At 34.3% G+C, this 26,532-nt stretch overlaps 1 protein-coding gene across 12 annotated transcripts in view; it reads left to right on the forward strand.

The window, feature by feature from the left end:
- ATF7IP (activating transcription factor 7 interacting protein) overlaps nucleotides 1-26,532 on the forward strand; it is a 112,201-nt gene that overhangs the window by 36,780 nt on the left and 48,889 nt on the right. For 5 of the 12 annotated variants that reach the window (XM_038576862.1, XM_038576867.1, XM_038576861.1 and 2 more), the window contains one exon: nucleotides 17,357-18,885. In XM_038576862.1, the coding sequence (XP_038432790.1) occupies nucleotides 17,364-18,885 (1,522 nt within the window). In that variant the 5' untranslated portion in view covers nucleotides 17,357-17,363. Of the gene's footprint in view, nucleotides 1-2,912; nucleotides 2,935-10,969; nucleotides 11,081-12,654; nucleotides 12,754-17,356; nucleotides 18,886-26,532 lie in introns of those variants that run through there. The other 7 variants (XM_038576863.1, XM_038576865.1, XM_038576866.1 and 4 more) reach the window with 4 other exon arrangements.

Genomic DNA, 26,532 nt, shown 5'->3' on the forward strand with positions numbered 1-26,532 from the left:
ATAATTCATGGTATGGGATGAAGGGACTCCCTATTTTCTTAGATTGCATCGTGAACTGTTGATAATAGCTTCTGACAGTTCAACCTGTGAAAATAAGCTTCTTAGGATTATTTGCCAGAAACAAGTAGATTGTATTTTTATTCATCATTAGTGAGAAAATATTAGATTCGGAATGTAATTTTTCTTTGTTTGCTTCCTGTGGGAGTGCTGGTCCATTCTGAGTTGTATGCCCAGGAGAGATCTTGCCATCAAAAGCATAGCGTTTTTCCTAAGTTTTAACTGAAGGAAAGATTTATTTGTGAAGAGTTACGGTAAATATAATTCTAATTAGATCTGCAAGGAGGGATAACATACCAACAATATTGCCTTGCTATAGAAAAGAAAAATAATAGGTACAAAGAGGAATTTGAGTTTGCCCCAGGATATGAAAGAAGGTTAAGGTTCTTCCTTTAGTTATGTTTGTTATTAAAACTACGCTTTTGTACACATAGGCTAGGGTCCCAGAACATCTGGCTCTCAGCTGGCATTTTAAACTCCTGTGAGTTCTTGAGGTAGAGGGCCAAGAGAGGGAGAAGAGAATGGAGAAATGAAAGGGTAAAGTTTCTCAAACTGTCTAAACTTCTCCAGGGCATTTTAGTTGCTGAACTAATTAACACCGAGGTGTCATTGATAATTCAGTGAATGGTATGAATTTTTGGTATGAATTTTTGATAATTCATACCAAAAATTCAGATTGGTATGTCATAAGATGCATGGCTGTTCCACATAATTTTCTGCAAGCATCATGCCTTTTCTGTTTTCTTAAAATAAAACTGGCTAGTATAAGTGAATTTTTAAAAAAAAAAGTATTATAGCGGTTTTAAGTAATATTTAAGAGAATATGAAGTGCTGAGGTTTACATTTAAAATGATAATTTGATGTATATATCTAGGGTTATAAAGTAATTTTCCCAAACCTGTAGTGCCTTGATACAAAATTTGACCCATTTGTTATGTTCTCCCATGCTAATTGCAACTCATTTTGCTTTCCTTTGTGATGAGGGTTATAGTTTATTCAGATAAGTAAATAAGATCTATGTACATAGAAGATTTAAATTATACAGAACACAGTATCTTGAATACAGTCGTAGTTAGATTTTGGATATCCAAGTCACATACAACAGTAAGAAAAATAAATAAGACAGTATGCTCAGTTTCTTTTTACTCAGACCAGTGTTTAAAATAACAGTATTTATGCTTTTAAAAGTTTGGTTAAACTTTATTTTAAAATGTAGCTATCTCTAAATGTTTAGATGAAAAGGATATATTACTCAATTTGCTCATTTCATTATATATTGCTCATGTTTCTCCATCCCTCACTGGAATTTTTCTTGTTACTTAAAACTGTTCACGTTCCGATTGTTTCTAAGCTTTATTTATGATTATAGTAAGTTCTTTACATATAATTTTCAAAATTAAACTTTTAGTATAATATAAACTAAGTTTTCTGGTTAAAATATACTAATAATTCACTTTGCATTTTGGATAACAAATAGTGCTCAAAGAGAACATTTAAAAATTTAACTTGCAATCTTATTAAAATACATTGATGGAAAATTTGATATAAGAAATGCATAAAACACAGACTTTGATAAATAGTATTTGTTTTATTTTTTTTTTTATTTTTTTATTTTTAAATTTTTATTTATTTATGATAGTCACAGAGAGAGAGAGAGAGAGACAGAGACATAGGCAGAGGGAGAAGCAGGCTCCATGCACCGGGAGCCCGATGTGGGATTCGATCCCGGGTCTCCAGGATCGCGCCCTGGGCCAAAGGCAGGCGCCAAACCGCTGCGCCACCCAGGGATCCCAATAGTATTTGTTTTAATGTGAGTGTCTGACCAGCCTTTTATTTCAGCAAGTATAATTTTAATTTCTTGAAGTTTAAAAAAAATTTTTTTTTTCCTTTTCTTCTTCCCTCCTTTTTTATGACTTGGGTGATTTCTTACTAGCTGATAGTCTTTGTAGTTACTACATTAGACTGCATATTATGATCTTTAGGAATTAACATGTACTACATAATCTGTAATGTACAAGAACCATTTACGTTAAGCACAATTAGGTTGGAAAATTACAATGATGAAATAGGTTCTGTTATCTGGAATAACAAGAAATGTTAGGCATTGTCAACTTTAGCATTATTGCACTTGGCAAAATTGAAAAATCAAAAATAGTATTATAGATTATAATTTTATATGTTAATTAACTTTTATTTGACATGAACAAAGGCATAACCTTTACTTTATTTAGAGGTCTGCTTTGATAAATTATTTAATCTTTGTCTTTTTAGTATACGGTAAATGGTCTTTTACCCATAACTCAGATTCCTAAATAATTTCAAAGACAAAGTGATAGGGAAAAGTGCAGTGCTATTCAGACTTTGAGAGATTTTATAGAGCCTTGAATGTTTTAGAGCTGTGATTAAGATGCCTCATCATTTTCTTGAAAAAGAAAAATGCTTAAATATGTATGTACATATATACACACATATACCTATATATAAGTAAATAATGTGAACAATGACACATGACTTGGAGGGGACCTTAGTTTAGTGTTCATTTTTTCTTTAATTGCCATCTAGTAAGAAAAGATGCCAAGTTAGTATTTTAGATGATGAAATGAAAGACACATCTTTTCCCCTAAGAAAATAAAGTTTTTGCTGGTAGTTTTGCCCTTATAGTCACATCTATTCTGGGATTTATACTAGTGTATTCTATTTTTAGGCTGTTACCAGGCAGATTTAAAATTTCTCCTTTTATGGTTGTCTAATTTCTAGCTTTCTGACTGGTTACATGAACCTGCTTTCTTTAGCCAACCACAGTGACTATGCAAACTGTATTTCAGTTTCTGTTGCTATGAGAGAACTGATAAGATGGCTGCAGGGGGCTCCCTTTGGGTATGTTTATAATTGTAGAGAAGCTTGTCATCATTATATAATAATAAGCAAAAGGAGATTTTTTTCAAAAGGAGATTTTATTTTTTGAAATATGAAATCAAACTAAGTAAATTTTATAAGGCTTAAAAAATTCCTCTCATGTCAGGTTTGATTAATTTTAATGGTGCTATGTATTGCACTTTTTCTGAGGCAGCATTGTGTGTAAGTGGGTATATTGTTACTTTTTGTTAGTAAATAAGCATCCTGAGTCCCTATAAAGAAAGATTGTCCTCATGTACTCGTGCTGTATGTGAATTTGCTAACATGTTAAAGTTCTGTCAAAAATATTATAGATTACTATCTTTGTTTTGTAAAAGGGTAATTTAATTTTTAAAACAATTTTATTTACTTATTTGAGAGTGAGAGAGAACGTGAGAGAGAAAACACTAGCAAGGAGAGGGCAAGAGCACACACCCTGCTGAGCAGGGAGCCCAACAACGAGGGACTCTATCCCAGGACTCTGGGCTCATGACCTGAGCCGAAGGCAGATGCTTAACCAACTGAGCCACCCAGGCACCCTGTAATTTAGTTTTTAATTTAAGAGTAATTTTAGATACTAGTTATATGTGTATAGTTCATCATTCTTTCAGCCAATATATACTGAGTGTGTACTATGTGCCTGACACTATATACTTAATATATCAGAATACTTATTTTTCATTCTTTTGTTAAATTACCTCTGAAGCACATTATGATTCCAGCAGATTTTAAAATGTTTTCTGACAACAAAGTTATAGTCACTTAAAATGTTTTAAACTAGATTCATGATGAGATATGCCAAAGTGTTTTGTTAAACAATGCATATAGACATTAAAGTCCATTTTAATAATTATTTCTAAAAAGGTGCATTTAAATTATTGGCAAATGCAGTAAAAGGTGGCAAAACCATTATTTTGTGTAAAGACAGTGCTGATAAAATATGACCAAACTTTATGTAATTCCAGAACGTTCACTAAATATACCTCACTTTAAAACAAATCTATCAACCTTAATTACATAGAAGGTCTTTTGGTTATAGTGCCAGTTTGTAATAGAAGCAAAGGCTTCTGTTTTATTTAAGATTTTCTAGTTCTTTTGTTAGTTTTGCATGTGTAGATTTTATTAATATACATATATGGAGTGTTTATCTGTACTATGCTCAGTAGTATTCTTTGATTTTTTATGATAGATTTTTATTTATTAATTATTATTATTTTTTTTTACCACATATGAGCATCTCATGCCCATAGTTACCATTCTGTGAGATAAGCATACTAAGGAATTGTTCCATTTAATACAGGGAAAAAAAAAAATAACTAGTTTATTTAAGCTTAGTACAGGTGAATAAGGCTGCCATTATTTTATGTATATTGCCTCTCATCTCTTGTATGATTATAGATCTACTTCTTGGCCCAGAAATGTAAACTGCTTAAAGTATAACCCAACATTCAGTTCCCTTGGTATAGTTGTTTTATGTGTGTTGAAGTGTGACCTAGTAAAGGGGGATTAGGTAAAACAAAACAAAACAAAAATTCACTGTAATTCTATTTTTTTTTTAAAGAACAATTTGAGATATAATTCATATACCATACAATTCACTTGTTTAAAGTGTATAACCTAGCGGTTTAAAAAATATTTACACAGTTGGGGCACCTGGATGGCTCAGTTGGTTGGGCATTGGACTCTTGATTTTGGCTCAGGTCATGGTCTCAGCATCATGGGGTGGAGTGCTCTGCACTTGGTGTGGAGACTGCTTGAGATTTTCTTTCTCTCTCTATCCCTCCCCTCACTTGCCCATGTGCTCTCTTTCTCTTTCTCAGATAAATAAAATCTTAGAAAGATATTCACAGCGTTTACAACTATTAGCACAATTAATTTTAGAACATTTTTGTCCTATAAAGAAACTCCTTACTCTTTAGCAGCCATTTTGTGTTTCCCCAATTCCTCAACCTTAGGCAACCACCGGGGTGCTCTCTGTCTTTATAGATTTGCCTATTCTGGACATATCACATAAATGGAATCATTCAACATGTAGCCTTTTGTGACAGGCTTTTATTCAGCACTGTTTTCAAGGTTTATTCACATTGTAACATTTATCAGTACTTCATTTCTTTTTATAGCCAAATAATGTTCCTTTGGATATAACACATTTTGTCAGTTGTTGGACTTTTGGGTTATTTTGGCTATCATGAATAGTCACTTTTTGGCTGTCACGGATAGGGTTTCTATGAACATTTGTGTACATGTTTTTGTGTGGACATATGTTATTATTTCTTTTGAGTATATAGGTAGGAGTGGAATTGCTAGATCTTACGCCAACTCTATGTTTAACATGTTGAGGAACTACCAGACTGTTTTCCAAAGCAGCTGCTTCATTTTACAGTTCTACCAGCATTGTATGAGGTTTCCAGTTTCTCTACATCCTTGCTAACACTTGTTATTTTCTCTCTTTGATCTTAGCCATCTTGATGTGTATATATAGTGATATTTCATTGCTTTGATTTGCATTTCTCTTATGACTAATGATACTGAGCATCTTTTCATGTTTATTGTTTATTGATACATCGTTGGGAGAAATATCAAGTCCTTGTTCAATGTTAAATTGGGTTATTTGTTTTTTTATTATTGAGTTATAAGTTTAGTTTTTGTATGTTCTAGTAGATACAAGTCTTTTATAAGTTACATTGTTTGCAGATATTTCCTCCTATTACTGTGAGTTGTTTCACTTCCTTGATGTGTCATTTGCATCATAAAAGTTTTTAAAGTTTGATGGAAGTCCAGTTAATCTGTTGTTTTTTTTTTTTTCCTTTCATTGCTTGTTCTCTTTGGGTCATATATAAGAAGATATTGCCTATTCTAAGATGTATATTTATGCTTTCCTTTAAGATTTAAAACTTCTAGCTCTTAAATTTAGGTCTTTGAGACACTTGAAGTTAATTTTTATATATGGTATGAGGAGTCCAAATTCATCTTTTTGCAAATGGCTATGCACATGTAGTCCCCACACTATTTGTTGAAAATACTATTCTTCATTGAATTGTCTTGGCACCCTTGTCAAATATTAGTTGACCGTAAATAAATATGAGGATTTATTTATTGAGTGAGTGATCTATTCCATTGATTTATATGTCCGTCCTTTTTTTTTTTTTAAGATTTTATTTATTTTTTTATTTATTTATGAGAGTGAGAGAGAGAGAGAGGCAGAGACACAGGCAGAGGGAGAAGCAGGGTCCATGCTGGGAGCCTGACACGGGACTCGATCCCGGGGCTCCAGGATCGGGCCCTGGGCCGAAGGCGGGCACCAAACCGCTGAGCCACCCAGGGATCCCCTATGTCCGTCCTTTTTGCTAGTAGTACCACCACACTGATAGGATTACTGTAACTTTGTAGCAAGTTTTGAAAATATGAAGAGTGAGTTTTTCAATGTTGTTTTTCTTTTTCAAGATTATTTTTCCTATTTTGGGTCCCTTGCATTTCCATATGTATTTAAGGATCAGCTTGTCAGTTTCTGCAAAAAAGAAAACTAGAATTTTAATAGGGATTACCAGTAGATTAATTTTGAATGTTGACCTCTTAATATTAAGCTTTTTGATTCAGGAGTATGCATTGTCTTTGTGTTTATTTAGCTCTTCTTTAACTTCCTCAATGTTTTATAGTTTTCAGAGGATGAAGCTTTGTACTTCTTTTTATTATTATTTTTGATGCTATTGTAAATAGAATTGTTTTTTAATTTCATTTTTTAGAAGATTTTATTTATTTATTCATGAGAGACAGAGAGAGAGAGAGAGAGAGAGAGGTAGAGACATAAGCAGAGGGAGAAGCAGGCTCCATGCAGGAAGCCTAATGTGGGATTCGATCCCGGACCTCTGGGAACACACCCTGAGCCAAAGGCAGATGCTCAACCACTGAGCCACCCAGGCATCCCTAACTTCACTTTTGAATTGTTCATTGTAACTGTATAGAAATACAGTAGATTTTATATATTGATCTTGTGTCTTGCAACCTTCTAAGGTCATTTACTAGTTTTAATGATTTTCTTGGTGGATTTTTTACAATTTTCTGTATATAAGATTTTGTCATTGAACATAGAGAAAGCTTTACTTTGTTCAAGTTAGATACCTTTATTTCTTTTTTTTTTTTTTTTTTGTCTTAATTGCCCAGGCTAGAACCTCTAATCGATGCTGAATAGGAGTGGTAAGAGCAAGCATTTTGTCTGTCTAATTCGTGATCTTAGGGTAAAAGCTTTCTTTAACTATTAAGTATGTGAGTTGTGGGCTTTTCCTAAATTCCCTTTATAGGGTTGAGGAAATTGCCTTATATTTTGTTTAGTGAATTCTGTTATTTGCTGAGATGACTTATGGCTAAGTTACTTTTAAAAGATAATCGAGTATATAGGATCCTGGTAGTAGTATTAATGTAGCTAATATATGAACTAGTCTGCAGGTTGCATTTACTCTGTGGATAGTCTTTAGGAATTATATTGAATGACTTCTCCATTTTCAAAGTGATAGAGAAGGAAGTTATGGCAAATACCATAATACAGTTTACTCTTGAACAATATGGTTGATAGGGTGACAATTCCTAATGCAGTAAAAAATTTGCATATAACTTTGACTTCCCTAAAACTTAACTAATAGTCTACTATTTACTGGAAGCTTTTCTGATAACATTAGCAGTCAGTTAGGACATATTTTATATGTTGCATGTATCATATACTTTATTTTTATAGTAAAGCTAGAGAAAAGGAAATATTAAGAAAATAAGGGAAAAAATTTACAGTACTGTACTGTAAAAATTTTGCATATAAATCGACCCATGCAGTTCACACCTGTACTAATCAAGGATTATCTGTTGTTTATTGCTTAACATTCTAGAACACTCTGTGGTAACAAAATTTAAAGGATAAAATGTATAAGAAGGGCATATATGCTAATAAAAACAACTTGGTACTGAATTGGGTGTCTGGTTGACCCTACCATGTTAAAATTACTGTGTAAAGAAATGTGTGTTAGCAGCATGGTTATTGGTGTATTCATTCAGATCATATGTAGATGTGAATGTATGTAAGTTGTCAAATAAATGAGAAAAGACTATGACTTGGTATAGTGTCTGACATGTATTTGCCCCTGGATAAATATCAGTGTCTTTTTTACCTTTAAGATATATTGTTTAGTTAACAAAAAGAGGAATTTATAATATAGAAAAAGTGTAAGTCATGCCTAAATATAATAAGCATCGAATTCAAGATTATGTTTAACTTGTGTTAAGGAGTTAGGGATGGAGAAGGAGGAGCATGCTGTCTGGTAGTGTTATATAGAGGGCTTTGTTTTTTTTCCCTAATTGTTTTGTGTCTTACCTGGGTGATGAGTACACACATAGTTGTTATATCAGAATTTTGCATGTTCACACTATTTTATAATGAAAAATTAATTACAAAAGAGCAGTATAACTAGACGTTTGTAAAGTTATATAAACTTTGAGCTAGAATGGAATTTAGCAAGCATTTGGTCTGATCTCAGTTTTACACTTGAGCAACCTGAAATCTAGACGGTTAGGGTGATATATCCTATTTCAACTGTTATGCTAATGTTAGAACAGACATTGAGTAGATCCAGTTTTGTTAGTTTAGAAATCCTTGGTAGAAAAAAAAATCCTTGGTAGGCCAAGCTTTGTATAATTACGTATTTTTAAAACGTGGTAGATTATATGATATTTCACTATTATTATTTCTTCCTGTAAGATCTTAGATTATATATTTATGCCTTTTGCCATGAGACATGAAGTGTTTTCCAGTGGTTGCTTTTTACTTCTCCACCCCCTTAATGTCTACTGTGGTTTTAACCAACAGACTATGAATGAAAGTGGCATATACTGTGTCTAAGAGATAGCTTTAAAACCCTGGTATATTGTATGGGTCTGTCATTGGGGTCTTTTCCCTTTGCCACAAGACCTAGTGTGTGAGGGTGCTGCTCTTTCAGCCTATTACCTAGAAAGAAGAATGTTCTGAGCCAGTAAGATTTTTCAGGGCGGGTATTGTTGCCCCAAAATTATTTCCTGGAAGCTGGCTAATAAACAAAGTAAGCTTTTATTCTTTCTCCTTAGGTTAGGTTGATAAGAAAAGTTAGAGCTGTTTCCTGGCATTTGAAGGATTATACATCTTTAAACTTCTCATAAATCATTCTGGGAGTTTTTTAATTCACCCAAGCAAACTGTGAAAATTACATTTGGACTTGTTTAAATTCCTGAATTTTAACTGAAGTTACTTCTGTAACTTCACTGTTACCTGCATAGTTGGTAGAGTTTGGGAGTGGGCCAAGCTGGTGGATAGGGACCTGATGGGTAACTGGCTAATTTTCTAAGGGGGTGTAATTTGATAAATGTATTCCAAAATTGGATTTGTTAGATCAGGTCGATTAGTTTTAATTTGCCTATATAACAGAATGGTCCCAGAAATATACTTGGAGAAGTGATTTTAGGGCATCTTGCATTTTTTCATGTAGACTACCCTAGAATTTCTCAAAACATGGCAGTGAATGTAACAAGTTAGACTCCAGTGACCATTCTAGTTTTATTGTAACCAAAATTGCAAGAGCATGATTTGATCTTATTTTGTCCAAGAAATTGATGGTACAGAAATTCCCTGTTTCTTTTGTTGTTGATCATCTTCTAAAAATTTAGTGTGGGGATATTTCATTCCACATTTTGATACTCCAGCTGATATTTGTAGGGTTGATGACAGGCAGAAGGGATTCTTTGTTGAGGTGTCAAATATTATGATCACTTAATACTTTACTGAATAAGTGTTAGAGTTCACCGATCGATATTTTTTAAAAGACGGTAAGATAGCTAATGAAGGTATTTTTATGCAATCGAGAGAAGAACAATAGCATTAGTAGAACTGAAGAATTGTGAACCACAGAGGATTCTGGGTCCTTAAGTAAATATTGCCAGTGCTTTGTGAGTGACTGGGGGAGAAAACCTATAGAAAGCAAGGGAATGTGGAAACATGATGAAAATCTTTATAGGATTTTAAATGGAAGTAGGGAGAGTAGTGCTTATGTTTAAAGTTTTAGGAAAATTATTAACAGAGATGTTATCCAGTTTTTAAGATAAAAATGTAGGAAGTCTTTATACTAAATTTGTGCAGATATGTATCAAAGTGGATGGATCATTGCATTATCAGGTTTACTGGTCTCATTAAGGGGTAGTAAACAGTAAAGCAGAGTTAAATACTTATTTTGCAACATACTGCATATTCTTCATGATTTTATTTTCAGGACTGTTACAGAATTCTCAAGTAAAATACGAGTGTGTGAAATAAAATCACACACTTCTCAATGGAGAATGGGTTCTTAAAGAATCAAGTAGCAGAGCTATGTTTCTAAAGAGGCTAGGAGTCATGAGCATAAAGTGATTAAGAGTAAGCTATTATTAGTCCTATTGACCAATATTTATTTAAGCCATTTAATGAAAACTCAAATTTGAATAAAAATTATTTCCAGCATCCCATTATTTGGAATAATGTTACACTAATGCCATTTAACAGCCAGAGTGTCCTTGGAGTGCTTATGTCAAAGCTAAAAATGTCAAGTCCACTTAAATGGCTTTGCTTCACGTTTTGCAAGTTTGTGCTAAGTTTTATTTTTAAGTACACTTCATCAGGTATCCATAACTTTGAATGAGGATAGTGTTTGTGTGTGACTGCGTGTGTTTTAACAATCCAGGTACTTCCTATTGTTTTGTTAACTGTTCTTGGAAAGCGGTAGTACAGATCCTTGTTTATTCATCAAAGAAACCCTCCTGTAGACTTATTACTTAACCTGTAAATCTTGGAGTATCTTATGAATATGTTTCAGTTTCATCAAAAAGTTTCAATATAAACGTTCACCTTTATTTTCATACCGTTTGGATTCTTAGTAGAGTACTTGCCCTCATCTGCTTCCCTTGTTGCTGGGCAAGGTTTGTGATGCTGATGTCTGATTGGTTTTAGACAACTACGGCTTTGAGCCAATCAGACGGTGAATTTCAGTTCTCTCACAGGACGAAGTACTGAAGCAGCTGCTGATTTATTTTTCCTATGGGGAGATTATATAAACTAAGAGTATGGCTGCAGCAAGCTCCCTCTTGGGTATGTTTGAAAAATTACAGGGTTCATCTGTAACTGAAGGAGAAAAGAATGAGGTTTATTTTTAAAACTTGTTTACTAAGAAAATCTGATAGGTAGTGAATTTGAGAAAAAAATATATTCAGATGACAGATTTCCTATTTTTATTTTATAATTTTATGTTTAAAGGACTGTAGAATATGTAGTGTAGGAAAAATTTCCATTCAATTTACATGAATATTTACTGTTGTAATCCACACATTTGCTTTATTGCTTCAAAAGGGGAGAGCTCATAACCTGCTGTGAAAGGCAAGGCAGTTAAGGAGAAAAAGATATAGTAGCTGTACTTACAACACTTAATATAAATTGTCAAGAGTCAGACATTTTAATCTCATTAGATGAATCAAACGAAGTCAGTTCGGTGCAGTAGACAACAAAACACTTTATGATGCTGTATGTAGTAAACCTTTGGGTCCAGAATACTATTAATTTTTGGAATCAGAAACCTGTAACAACAGTGATAGGTGGGTATGAAAATAATCTTATTATTTGCATTTAAGGTATTGCTGAATTTTTAGTTACAAATGTTTTATAAATGTTAAACTGTGGATTTTTTAAAAAAGAAATTTACATTGGAATTTTGCAGATTCTTATCCATGGGGTGAGAAGTGTATTCTTATTATGTATTGTCCATGTTTGACTTATTTCTCCAGTTAGGGAGTTGATTTATATTTCTGGAAACACTCATGGATATTTAAAGGAAGATAAATTGAAATAGCATAAAAGTTGTAAATTTTTATTTATTTATTTATGTGATATATTAAATGTGTATCATATGGATTTAGATTTTATGCTTATATGTTCTAGATTACTTATATTAGACAAAGAACCTCACTAACGTATTTCGGATCCAGGTTTTAACTATGTTTCTCTGACCTTATTGTCTGTCTCCTGTTGCTGGGCAGGAATCAGGATGCTGGCTACTGATTGGCTGAGTTTGTGAGCAGCTCTTGAACAGCCACTTAAATTCTTGAGCTTTTTGAGCAGGCAGATTGTAGGCTAAGACATTACAGCTTTTGGTAATACTTCCCTTTGTTGTTTCATAGCTATGATCTCTTTGCTAGAAAAAAGAATAAAAGTTTTAGGTGGAAGAGGGATGAAGCAGAGAAGAAAATGTTTTCACTTAAAAAAAGAAGAGGCTCATTGGGCTTTCCTTAAAAAATAATTTACCCAAAATCTGAAAAAAATTCCAAGCTATAGGTACTTATTTACAGATAACATACCCTTCTTGGGTATTTCAATATAAATTCCTTTGGTAAAGGTGAAAAACCCTTTATAATGCTGTAGAAAAAGATTTTATTAGTGCTGATATTATCTCAGAGCTCTTGAATCTGAATACACAGAATAGGGACCTAAAAACAGTTTTTTGATTATCTTCTTCATGAAAAAGTATTTTCTAGAGAAAGCTTATGTTTTACACATTTACTTCTAGATATGGCAGACATTTTCTATATGAACTATATGATTATATGAATTATAGTCATGAAAACTTCATCATTTTAGTGTTGCAACCTAAAAAAGTAGTTTTTCTTTTGTAGAATAGTTTTGTGAATGGCATCTCAGTTCCAGATGACGTATTAAAATGATCCTTAGAAATGTATTGTTCCAGTAGTACAGCCATGGAGACTTGTTTGCAGGTAACATACCCTTTTCTAATGTGTATCTTTCCTAAATATACTTTCTTTATGCAAAATAGATTTTTAAAAAAGTTACTGCTGATTGGTTTGTACAGATATGGCTGAACTAGTTTGAACTGGTTGTTCATGCTACTTCCTTATGCTTTGTCTGTTTTTCATTATACTTAGAACCCATAAAAGATGTGGTAAATGGCTGTAGTGTGCTCCCTTGTGGGTATAGATGGTAGTTATTTTGTAATTCTTTGTACAGTACTTTGTTATTACTGAATTGAATGGCGATTTAATTCGTAAAACCAGCTTGCTTGAATGATATTTATTTTTATTAAGTGTTATTTCATGGTGGCAATTTTTTAAAGTCATGTTTGCATGTTAAATTATCTAACTTCTCTACAAAATACCAGAAATATTTAAGAGAAATTTGTCTCAGATTCTCTAATTTATGTCTGAAAATATTCTTATACATAGACAATCATGATAACATTATTGAGTGTTCGCTGGTTTCTAAGTGCTTAATGTATAGAATCTCATTTAATCATGACTACAACTTCTGTGGCAGGTACTGTTAGTGATATTCCCTCTCTAAGATAGCTGAACTAAAATTAGGAAACTTGCCTGGTGCCATAGTAAATACATGGGAGAGCTGGAATTGAAATCCATATTTCTTTCTGCTGAATTTATGTTCTTAAAGGAGTTGCTAAAAATTATGAAAATAGACTTACTTTTTTTTTTTTTTAAAGAGGAAATGCTTTCTATTAATGTACCTGTCAGTAACTGTCAGCTTCCATATAACAGCTGAGCAATGGGACTATTATGAGATCAGAGGCCAAAAGAATTGCAGTTCAGTATTTAAAATATTTAAAAGGTAGTCATACTCCTTATGCTATAAATTTAATTATTTCTATCTTTGGAGTCAGCAAGAAAAAGTGACTACAAAATTTGCATTGCATCTTCTTTGTAGAAAAATTTTCAGTGAGTATAAGTTTGGAATGGATGGTGGGTGGGAAAAAACTTGAAGTTTAAATGGTATACTATAATGAATAGCCCTTAAAATAGTGCCTATGATAATTTTGCATTGAAGTTTCTGTTCAATTGAAAGATAATTTTTCTGAATAGTTTTACTGAGTTCCATAATTAAAATACTAGGAAGACTAAGAAATATATTGTAAGTAATTAGCTTAAAGTGAGCAAATGAATGCAGATTGTACCACATTCTAGAAGTACTGTAACAAAGTGATAGGTTCTTAGGCTGTATTGGCCTCTAACAAATAGGCTAGGCTTTGTTTTATGCCTTTCAGCCAAAGAGAACAATGGAACACCAGAATCAGATGTGTAATTGAACATGTTGGATTTATTATTTGTTGCAGTGAGGAAGAATGCTTATCATGGGGGAAACTGAGGCACATCAGTCAATAAGAGGATATTAGAAACAAGGCTATGGGTTTAATATAGTAGAGATCGGGTTATTTGGGGGAGAGTTTGAGGAAATAGAGCTTTACTTTGGATTGGGGGCTATCAGAAAGTAGGAGCAATTCTATGCTTGGTTATCTCAATAAATCTTACCTGTAAGGGAGGACAGAAATAAAGCTGTAACTGACTAAAAACAAAGTAGCCATGCTTATTTAGTCAGAGAGAGAGAGGTTTGATATTTTATAGGTTGCACATTGAACTTGTCTAATGTGAACATTGAGGTGATGTTATGTTCAAAAGGAGAACAACATGGCTTCAAGTCAATTTTGTAACAATGAGGTCTAGCTGTGAGCCTTAGATTAAGTTCCCAGATGTCAGAGGCTGCTTCTCCGAGCCCTCCCCCCACCCCCCGCAGCCAGAGCAAGTGTATGCAACCATCATTCCTACAGGTAAATATCCAGTGTGAAAGCAATATCCTTGCTTCCTGTATATCTGAGTGCATAAAAGACTTCCGTTTTATTCCATTATAGACTAGTGACGTTTTCTCCAGGATGAAACCCTTGCATCTTTTGCTTGCCTTACTGCACTGGCTAGATGTTAACATAGAAATGGTATTAGGGAATATCCTTGTCTTGGTTCTGATCTTGATTTACCATTAAGTATTATATCTGTAGTTTTCTTTTTTGTAGATAACTTTATTACATTTGTTTTCTTCTATTAGTTTCCTGAGAGTTTTAATTATGAGTCAGTGTTGAATTTTGTCAAATGAATGTACTGTATCTTTAGATATGATCTTGTGTTTATTTTCATCCTCTGTTCTGTTTATGCAATGAATTTTGAATTCATTGCTTGAAATTTATTTATTTATTTATTTATTTACTTACTTACTTACTTATTTTACTTAAGTAGGGAATTTACTGTCTCATAGTTCTAGATGCTAAAAGTTTGAAATGAAGGCAATCCAGGGCCATGCAGGGATTAAGGAAGGACCTATTTCAGACCTGTCTCTTAGCTGTGACTTGGCAATAGCCAAACTCCAGTTTTTCCATGGCTCTCTGTGTGCATATCTATATCCAGATTTCCCCCTTTTTATAAGGATACCAACCATAGTGGATTAGGGCCCACCCTAATGATGTTACTTTATCTTGTTTACCTTTGCAAAGATTCTGTCTAAATAAGATTACATTCCGAGACATTGTAATATGAAAATAATATATTTTATCAGATGGACACCTTGGTTGGGCCTGAAAGAAAGCCATAATGCTTCATGACTCACTTATAATCTACATTGCTTCATTTTTTAAAAAATGAAACCAACCTTGTATTTTTTTTAATGAGCTTCACATACTCATAATATATGCCTTTTTAAAGCAACTTTTTTTTTTTTTTTTAAATTTTTTAATTTTTTTTTTTAATTTTTATTTATTTATGATAGTCACAGAGAGAGAGAGAGAGAGGCAGAGACACAGGCAGAGGGAGAAGCAGGCTCCATGCACCGGAGCCCGACGTGGGATTCGATCCCGGGTCTCCAGGATCGCGCCCTGGGCCAAAGGCAGGCGCCAAACCGCTGCGCCACCCAGGGATCCCCTAAAGCAACTTTTAAATAACATGTGAAAGAATAAATCACAAGAGAAATTAGAAAATATTTTAGCAGAGCAACAATGAAGATGTAACACATCAAAATATGCAATGCAGCTAAAGCAACATTAAAAGGGAAATTTATAGCTTTATGTGTATTGCAAAAGAGGAAATATAGAAAATTAATGGTTAACGTTTAGCATGATGCAGAACTCCCAGACTTTTCCAGAGCAGCTGTACCATTTTATAATCCCACAAGCATTGTGTGAGGGTTCCAGTTTGTCTGTGTCTTTACCAATACTCATTATTCTCTTTGATTATAGCCATTCTGGTGTATATGAAGTGTTATTTCATTGCAGTTTGATTTATATTTCTCTGATGACTAGTAATGTTGAGCATCTTTTCATTTTTTAGTGTTTTATTAGCATTGGTTTATTGGCAATTGGTATATCTTTTAGAGAAACGTCTATTCAATTACTTGGTCTGTTTAAAAAAAAATTGAGAGAGCATGCACACACGTGCACGGATCTGTGTTCCCTTGAGCACAGGTGGGTGGGGAGAAGCAGAGGAAAGGGAAAGGGAGAGAGAACCTCAAGCAGACTTTTCATGTAGACTCCCTGCTTGATTCCACACCCCTGATATGACCTGAGTTGAAATTAAGAGTCAGGTGCTTAATGACTGAGCCACCCAGGCACCCCAGTTACTTTGTCCATTTAAAGTTGGGTTATTTTTGTTGTTATTCAGTTGTAATAGTATTTTATATTTTTTAGATGCAAGTCTCTTAGATACATTATTTGCAAATATATGATATGTGAATGTTTCCTGTTGAGAATTATCTTAGCAATTTTTGGATGGTAATCTTTTGTAAATATATTTATAGTACTGTTAATTTAGATATGCCTGATTGCAAATGCCATCTTTCCTTAATTTTCCTTTCTTTTTTTCCTTATTTGTATATCTCTTTCCCATTCCTCTACTGCTTTTGGTCTCTCATACTTTTATTTTTCTTTCTCCATCTACTTTTTTACTGCATTTACTTTTTTTATGCTACTATATCCTCTAGATTCTGAATTCATTAGCTTACTGAGAAAACTAGAAACTAGTCACTTTTTCCTTTCTCTCTCTTTCTTCTTTCTTTCTTCTTTCTTTCTTTCTTTCTTTCTTCTTTCTTTCTTTCTTTTCTTTCTTTCTCTTTCTTTTCCTTTCTTGTCTTGTTTTTTCTTTTCTTTTCTTTTTTAATGGGATGAATGGCCTTAATTGTTTGCAAAATGGGAAGTGGAGGAAGAGGGGACGTTACAGTTCGGCTCCAAGAGTGGCTCTAAAGACTGACTCTTGCTGTCCTCCCAAAAAAGCTAGTCTTTTTTTTTTTTTTTTTTTTTTTTAGTACTTCATGATGATTGATCTTCTATGTATGGTTCATACCTGTCATCAATTTTACATTACATAAGCCCAATTAATATGAAAATTAACACATAGCAAGGATTATTATGCTTTCTATATGTCATTATTTCAAAATTACATTAAGGCCTACTTGCTTGTTAAGATCAGTTTGCAGTTCATCTATGATTAGGTGGCTTCTGTTTCAATTATTAAACTCTCTCTCTTTCTCTTTTTAAAGATTCAAAATGGATAGTATAGAAGAACCTCAGAAAAAAGTCTTTAAGGCTCGAAAAACAATGAGAGTGAGTGATCGTCAGCAACTTGAAGCAGTGTACAAGGTCAAAGAAGAACTGTTGAAAGCTGATGTTAAGCTGTTAAATGGCAACCATGAAAATGGAGATTTGGACCCAACCTCACCTTTGGAAAATATGGATTATATTAATGACAAAGAAGAGGTGAATGGCATTGAAGAGCTTTGTTTTGACCCTGAAAAAAGTAAATCAGAATGGAAAGAAACGTCCTGTACCTTAAATGTTAATGTAAAAAACAAGCAGGATGATGATTTAAAGCATGAACCTTTGTCTACTAATAATATAGCTCCTGAACTAGTTTGTAAACTGACTGCTGAACCAGCTTCTGATGAGCCAGCCTCTGTTGATCTGGCTATGGGAGATCCAGCATCTGGAGATTCAACCCCTGAAGATCTGGCTTCTGAAGTATTAACCTTTGGTGATGCCACCTCTAGTGATCTTGCCTCTGGTGATCCCACCTCTGGCGATCCCACCTCTGGTGATATCACCTCTGGTGAAATAGTCTCTGGTGAAACAGTTTCCAGTGAGCCATTCTCTGGTGAATTGGTGTCTGGTGAGTCAGTCCCTGATGAATCAGTCTCTGGTGAACCGATCTCCAGTGATCCAGCCTCTGGTGATTCAGCCTCTGGTGATCTGTCCTCTGGAGCATTGGCCTCTGATGATCCACCCTCTGGTGATCTGGCTTCTGGTGATCTAGCCTCTGGTGATCCAACCTCTGGTGATCTGGCCTCTGATGAACCCACTTCTGATGAACTAACCTCTGATCCCACCTTTGAACCAGCTTCTGTACCAGTTTGTGAACCTGTTCCTGAAACTGACAGTACAGAGCTTAGTAGCAATAAAGGTGATGATTTTCTTGAAAAAAATGGGGATGATGAAAAGTTAGACCAAATTTTCTCATTGGATGAGAAAAATAAAGCTGATAGTAATATTGATGCTGATGAAGAAACCCTAGAAACAGATGATACAGTTATTTGTTCAGATCTACCTCCTGAGAATGAAAAGAAGGTAAAAGAAGATGCTGTCACAGAACCTGCTCTTAGAGAGGAGGCTATCTCCAGCAGTATGGAAATTGACCAAAGTGAAAAGAATGAAGATGAAAATTCTGCAGACCTTGTAGAAACCATTAGTGAAAATATTATAAAAGATGACAAAAATGAAATTATCTTGGAAAATACAGATTCTATGGAGACAGATGAAATTATTCCTATTTTGGAAAAGCTTGCACCTGCTGAAGATGAACTTACTTGCTTTTCTAAAACTTCTCTCCTTCCAATTGATGAGACCAATCCAGATTTGGAAGAGAAGATGGAAGGTTCTTTTGGTTCACCATCTAAACAAGAAAGCAGTGAGAGTTTGCCAAAAGAAGCCTTTTTGGTCCTCTCTGATGAAGAGGATCTTTCTGGTGAAAAAGATGAGTCTGAAGTTATATCACAAAATGAAACATGCTCTCCAGGTTAGCATTATTACTTAAGTTTTAAATATTTTGATTAGGTTTAATAAATTGCTTAATATAGCATTCTTATGAATTTTTAAATTTTTTTAGCTGCAGAGAAAGTTGAGAACGATGGTGACTAGAATGATCTCTTGATCTCTAAACTTCATATATTCTTTTTTTTAGATTTTATTTATTCATGATATATATATATATATATATATAGAGAGAGAGAGAGAGAGAGAGAGAGAGAGAGGGGTGGGGGTGGGGCAGAGACACAGGCAGAGGGAGAAGCAGGCTCCATGCAGGGAGCCTGACATGGGACTTGATCCCAGGACTCCAGGATCAGGCCCTGGGCCAAAGGCAGGCACTAAACCGCTGAGCTACCCAGGGATCCCCAACTTCATAGATTCTTAACAGAATTTAGATTTATACCCACTCTGTGAGCAATATTATGTGAATGGATAAGAAGGGAGGTAAAATAATAGGAAAATATGGCCCTTGACCTTAAGGGACTTCTAGTCTAGGATAGAGATAAGATAGACCCAACATAACACATGAGATAACAATTTCAAGTCAGTACATAATTGATCAAAGTTCTAACAGTTGTTCTTGCTATTACTTAGCATCCAAGCAATTTACAATGTAAAAGCCTACTGGTTTAAATTATTTGCTTCAAGTGTAACATCACATTTTACAATTAATTTTTTCTCGTGAAATATGATTCCTCTAATATTCCTTGTCTACAGAATGACACAACCATTGCTAGAATCCAGAAACCTTGAAGACTGATAATCTATTTCATAAAGACTTCATCCATTTGCTTCCTCAGTCTTCTTGATTCTACCCAGATTCTACCCAACCTACTCTCTTCCTCTGCATCTTCTGAATGATTTCTCTGTAACTTAGTTCTGTTTTATTCGATTGTGTTCTTCTCTTTTGTTGGATCCCTATTACTTTGATTTAATTCCAAACCCTTTTATATCAAAGGTATATAAACTTCATATTGGTTCAAAAGCCTATCTTTCCAAGGAATGAGAAAAATTGTATTTTGCTTTTGTGATCAAACTCAAACATGAAATCTATTTGAAATTTCCTCAACTCTTTTGAGAGTGGCATTAATACCTTTATGTTCTTATTGTATCACCAGACTCTTAGCCTTAGAACTCTGTGAGAAGAGTGACCTTGTGTAGCATGAAACACAGCATTTGATTTCTAGTTTGTTCAGAAGAAATAAGAGACAGGCCTAGGAGACTCAGGGATGTTTTTCCCCCCAATATATCATTACCAGTTTTTGGAAGTAAAGATTTTTTCTTCTTAAAAGATGTCTTCATTTCCAAAGATCATTTATTCATTTATTGAAGCGTTATAGAGAGACAAACCAGGCTGTTCTTGGTTTTGGGGGTTTAAACAATAGTCTTTTTTTTTTAAATTTTTTTTTTCTTTTATTTATTATTTATGATAGTCACAGAGAGAGAGAGAGAGAGAGAGAGAGGCAGAGACATAGGCAGAGGGAGAAGCAGGCTCCAAGCACCGGGAGCCCGATGTGGGATTCGATCCCGGGTCTCCAGGATCGCGCCCTGGGCCAAAGGCAGGCGCCAAACCGCTGCGCCACCCAGGGATCCCGGTTTTGGGGGTTTAAAGATAAAATTTAGTACTTGCCCTTAGAATGCAGACAAGAATTCAATCGCAGGACATTAAATACAAGGCTGTGAATACAGTAATAATGGTAAATTGGTATTCTGGGAGTTTAGAAAAGGGTAACTTTATAAAAACATAGATGCATTTAGGAAAGCGCTTTCTTTTCACTATATGTATAATACAGGGTTTTAGTGAAGAATAATCCCTCTTAATTGTAGCTTCATCCTACTTGCTTAGGCCAAAAATCTTGGAAGCATTATTTTTTTCTTGTGTTTCATATCTCATCAGTCTATCAGGAAATCTCATTGGCTCTGCCTTCAGAGTAGCTTTAGAATTCAGTCTGTTTTATCATCTACTATCATCACACTTGCTCTGAGCCATCATCTTAAGGCTAAAATAATGCTTGTCTTATAATCAGTGCTCAGTAAATATTTGTGGAGTGAGTGAATAATCAATAATGTGAGAGAAGTGTATCATGGAGAACCTTGGTTACAATGCTAAAGCGTTCTGATAGTACTTGGGAGCCATTAGATGATTTCAGGCAGAGGAGAATGACATAATGAAGTTAGATTTTGGAAAGATAATAAGTAACCATATGTAAGATGACCTTAACTCTTTCATTTAATAAGTATTTATAGAGAGAGTGGTATTGGGATAAGTACTTAGAAAACCTTTTAATACTCATAGCAAATTGCAGATTGTCATTTAATGAGTTTATACATTTTACCTTTATGCCAGGGTTTTGATATTAGAGACCATCCCACTCAATGCTGTTAAATGCCAAGAGATGACTATTAAGCCACCCATCCATGTTGCATACTTTGAAAATTCAAACTTGCATTTATTTTTGGTTACTTTTTTTTTTTAATTTAAAAGATTATTTGAGAGAGAGAGAATAACGTGAGAAAGAAATTACAAGTGGGGTGTGGTGGAGGGGTAGTGGGAAAGGGAGCAGCAGCAGACTCTGCTGAGCAAGGAGCCCAAGGCACAAGGCTGAATCTCAGGACTCCACAATCTTGACCTGAGCTGAAGACAGATGCTTAAGCAACTGAGCCACCCAGGTGCCCCGGTTACTTTTAGACTTTTATCTTGATTGTATGCTAGTAGCAGAGTAAGTGTAGTGATAGATTTAATTTCTTAGATGGTAACTAAACTTTTATTTCCTGCCCCCCCCCCCCCGCTCCCCCCCAAGGAAGTTTTGTGTATAATGCATTGTGGTGTAGTTTCTTCATGGGTCTTAAAAGTGTACTCTGTACACGGGAGTGGAATCTGTTACACTAGTCCCTTTTTATCAGTGATTTCAGTTTCTGCAGTTTGTTATCCACAGTCAACCATGGTTTGAAAGCAGGTTATTCTTCTCTGACTTTTTCTTAGTAGTAGTAACTTTCTAGGTCAGTAGTAGCTTAATGGTGCATCACAATGCCTATGTCATTCATCTTACTTCATTTCATCACATGTGCATTTTAACACTTCACATCATCATAAGATCTATGAGTATAGTACAATAAAATTTTGAGAGACCGTATTTATATAACTTATCGCAGTATACTTTTTATAATTATTGAATTATTGTTCATCTGTGCCTAATTTATAAATTAAACTATATCGTAAGTATATATGTATAGGAAAAAACATAGAGGCTTCAGTACTATCCATGGTTTCAGGCATCCACTAGGGTTCTTGGAACATAGTCCCTGCAGATAAGGGGGGACTATAGTACATGCGTACCTTCTGAGTTATTACTTTCTTTTTTTTTTTTAATTTATTTTTTATTGGTGTTCAATTTACTAACATACAGAATAACCCCCAGTGCCCGTCACCCATTCACTCCCACCCCCCGCCCTCCTCCCCTTCCACCACCCCTAGTTCGTTTCCCAGAGTTAGCAGTCTTTACGTTCTGTCTCCCTTTCTGATATTTCCCACACATTTCTTCCCCCTTCCCTTATATTCCCTTTCACTATTATTTATATTCCCCAAATGAATGAGAACATATAATGTTTGTCCTTCTCCGACTGGCTTACTTCACTCAGCATAATACCCTCCAGTGAGTTATTACTTTCATAATTTTTTTGGGGGGGGTTTTATTTATGTATTTGAGAGAGCGCTCAAAGGGGCTGAAGGGACAGGGAGAAGAAACAGACTTCCTGCTGAGCAGAGAGTCCAATGCGGGGCTTTATCCCAGGACCCCTAGTATTCTTGACTAATTTTTAATGTTTTCAGAGCACAGAATTATAAACTGAAGTACTGGGGACTACCTCTTTCCTATAGCTACTAACATTTATGTGCTGTACTAATAGGAAAACATAAACCTCTGTCATTTCAGGTACTTCTTTAGCCAATTTGTTTTAAATATAACAGTTATGATAGCTTTGAGCAGCAATAAGAAATAATGAAAGATAACAGCAAATAAAAAAGCCATTTTAATTTTATAGTACTAAAAGAAAGACCTAAGAAAGTATTGCAGATAAACTGAGTAGGCCTAAAGATACTGTCATGTTGTTACATAGTACTGTATGATAACTGATACTCATTAGATGATTAAGATGATAATATGTTTATTAAGAAGGCCAGGAAAATAAAGATATCTCTCTGGACAAGTTTAAACAGCAGTACAAGAGGTACATGCCTTAGTTTATCTTCCATTCACTTTCCATGCCGTGTATTCTTTCTCTAGCTTCTGTTCCATCTCATTCCTCTCTTTCATAGTCATTCTTCAAGGTCTGTTAATAGGCTAGCGCTGTTTTTTTCCTCCTACTTATTCTTCAATTTAATTGAATTTTGATTTTCACCTTGCCAGTCCCCCATCCTTATTCTCAGTGAAGTGACATTGATGTTCATATTGTTAAATCCAGGGATTTAAATCCAAAATTTTGTCTATTCTCTCACACTTGGATAGTCTCTTTTAATAGTCCCTCCCTCTTGAGACACTTCTTTAGCTTTTGGGCTACAGCATTCTCCATTTTTTCATCCTTCTTGGCCTTTCTCATTCTATTTCTTTTCTTTTCTTTTCTTTTCTTTTCTTTTCTTTTCTTTTCTTTTCTTTTCTTTTCTTTTCTTTTCTTTCTTCTTTTCTCTTTTCTTTTCTTTTCTTTTCTTTTCTTTTCTTTTCTTTTCTTTTCTTTTCTTTTCTTTTCTTATCTTTTCTTTTCTTCTTTTTCCTTTTCTTCTTTCTTCAGATTTTATTTATTCATGAGAGGCCCAGAGAGACGTAGAGACATAGGCAGAGGGAGAAGCAGGCTCTCCCTTGGGAGCCTGATGTGGCACTTGATTCCAGAAGCCCGGGATCACAACATGAGCCAGAGGCAGATGCTCAACCACTGAACCATCCAGGCTTCCCTCTCATTCTATTTCTTAATAGAGAAATAGGAGGGAGAGCTCTTCCCCAACTACTTTTTAATTGTATAAACATTGCTATTTCTTAACATTTAAAATCTGTTTTAGATTAAGCTATATTTTACACTAAATTTTGATTACAGTTTCCCTCCAAATTTTATTTCAAATGAAAAATGTATCTGGTTGATTTGTTTTTCCCTATTCATTGGCTCTTTAAGATAAATATAAGTGCTTATGAGGGTAATTGCACAGGAATAGAATTTCATGGGGTTTGTCTGTTTTTAGTTTAGGTTAGTAGTTATAGAATTACTGTGGTTTAGTTAATTAAAATTTATTGATAATTTATTGCCAATGTTTATTGTGTTCAGCTGAAGTTCTTTATTATTTCAATCCACTTACATTCATTTGTTTCTTATTGTATTTAACTTTTCTGTGTGGAACCTCATATTCCTGTATATTGGTGTAGAAATTGCAGGTTTTTCTTTTCAAAGTTGAGGAAGATCAAAGAAGCAGATTTTGGAAAGGGAAGTATAGGAAGAACATCAGTTACAAATGACTATTGCTGCCCAAGTTAGATATGGGTATTTCAGAACAGAGACTTGGACTATCTAGAAAAATTTAGGAGTAGATAGCATATAGACCTTAGTTGAAGTTGAATGACAAGATGAGATCACCTCAGGGAGTATAAATGGAGATAAGAATAGGTACAAGAACTGAGCTTTTGAAATTCCAGTGTTTAGAGGTTGGGAGATGAAGAAGAAAAACCAGCAAAGGAGACCAAGAAAGAGTAGCTCTTACATCAACTATACTTCAATAATAATAAAAACAAATGAGTATGTTAACCAAAAAGAAAAGGAAGAGCAGCTTTTCTGGTAGAAAGAAAAATAAGAAATTCTGATATCTTAGATGTCAAATAAAGAGGAAGTTGCAAGGAGGAAGGAATAATCAACCCAACTCTGTTTATGTATCAAATGCTACTGTTTGTTCCAGTAGGATGGAAGACAAATATTTAATAACCTGAAGATCCATATGTGACCTTGACACGAGGTGGTGGAATTGAAAACCTAATTGAGATTGGGTTTCAGAGAGAATGGGAAGAAAATTGGAATTAGTAAAATATAATTTTTCCCCCCAAGTTTTGCTTTAAAAGGGTTCGCAAAAATCCACTGTAGGAGATATTATTTGGAAGTTTGTATTGGTTAAATAAAACTTAAAAACATTAAAAAAAAAAGATTTTATTTATTTATTCATGAGAGAGAGAGAGAGAGAGAGACAGAGGCAGAACTAGGCTCCATGCAGGGAGCCCGATGTGGGACTTGATCCCAGGACTCCAGGATCACGCCCTGGGCCAAAAGCAGGTGCTAAACCACCGAGCCACCCAGGCGTCCCAACTCAAAAATTTATTGCCACATTTTTCTGATATGTCTTGTAAGGTTGAAAATTTTTATATGTTTATTATTGACCATTTGTATTTCCTTATCTATAAATTGCCTGTTCATGTACTTTGTCCATTTTGCTAAAGTATATATTATCTTTAATTAATCCATAGGAATTTTTTGTTTTGTTTTAAATATTCTCAAAGAGTTTCAGACAGATTGACAAACCATAGCCTATAGGCTCTGTTTCTGTCAATAAATTTTTTTTGCAATATAACCATGCTCATGTGTTCATATATTACATATTGTTTATCACTGCTTCCTGCTACATGGACAGAGTTAAGTAGTTGCATCAGAGACCATATGGTCGGTCCACAAGACTGAAAATATTTATTTTTTCAGTGGAAAAATGGAAAAAGTACATTTTTTCCACCTTTATTTTATGAAGTCTTATTTAAGATAATGATTATCATATAGGTATTAAACATCTGCTTTGTCTCAGCTCTTTCCCAAAGTTTTTAGGGTTACCAAAAATAAAAGATACAGTACCTGCTCTTAGTTAGCTTACTATTGTCTAGTCTAGCTGAAAGGAAAGAATGCCACGCGTAGAACTATATATGAAAATGGTCTAATTTGCAATAAATCTGTACTCAGTACTATAGGAATTATAGCAGAAACTATGAATGAGGACAGATTCTAAAAAAAGACAGTCTTAACCTACGTCTTTGGATGAGTTTCAGGCATCTCTTGAAGTACTTGAGATTATGTAAAAGATGTCTATGTACATGGGCCTTTGATTATTATTCTGGGTTAAAGCAGATCCACTCTCAGATTTTATAGAGGCTTTGTGAACAAAAAATTAAACATAGGGGCCTTGTTCCTTTCTGTAGAACCATTTTTCTTATCCCAAGTTCTTTCCACTAAATAAAACTCACGTATAAATTTTAATTCTATTTTAAAATTCCAATAACTGCTTTAAAGTGTTGAAAATCTAGCCATTTCTTCCAAGCATATCTGGAAAATGGGAATTGGGTAATACGGGGTTGTTGAGAAAATGGAAGAAGTTCAAGCTAAGTTTGATCTATTTATAAGAGGAGAGGGAGCTAACATACACATAAAAGAGATCAAATTGGCAGGCCAGTTGCTCTGCTGTGTTATGGCTGATCTGGCTTGTAGTTACTCTGATTGGAGCCATAATTATGTTTTTTGAGTGGAGCAATAATTTTTCAAATAAAAAGCAACCCAGTAATTCAATGTCTCTGGATACTCTGGGGACTAGGAAGCTCAGGAGTCACCATCCTCAGTATTCCAATCAAGA

Source organism: Canis lupus, chromosome 27 (genome assembly GCF_011100685.1).
Source record: "Canis lupus familiaris isolate Mischka breed German Shepherd chromosome 27, alternate assembly UU_Cfam_GSD_1.0, whole genome shotgun sequence".
NCBI lineage: Eukaryota > Metazoa > Chordata > Mammalia > Carnivora > Canidae > Canis > Canis lupus.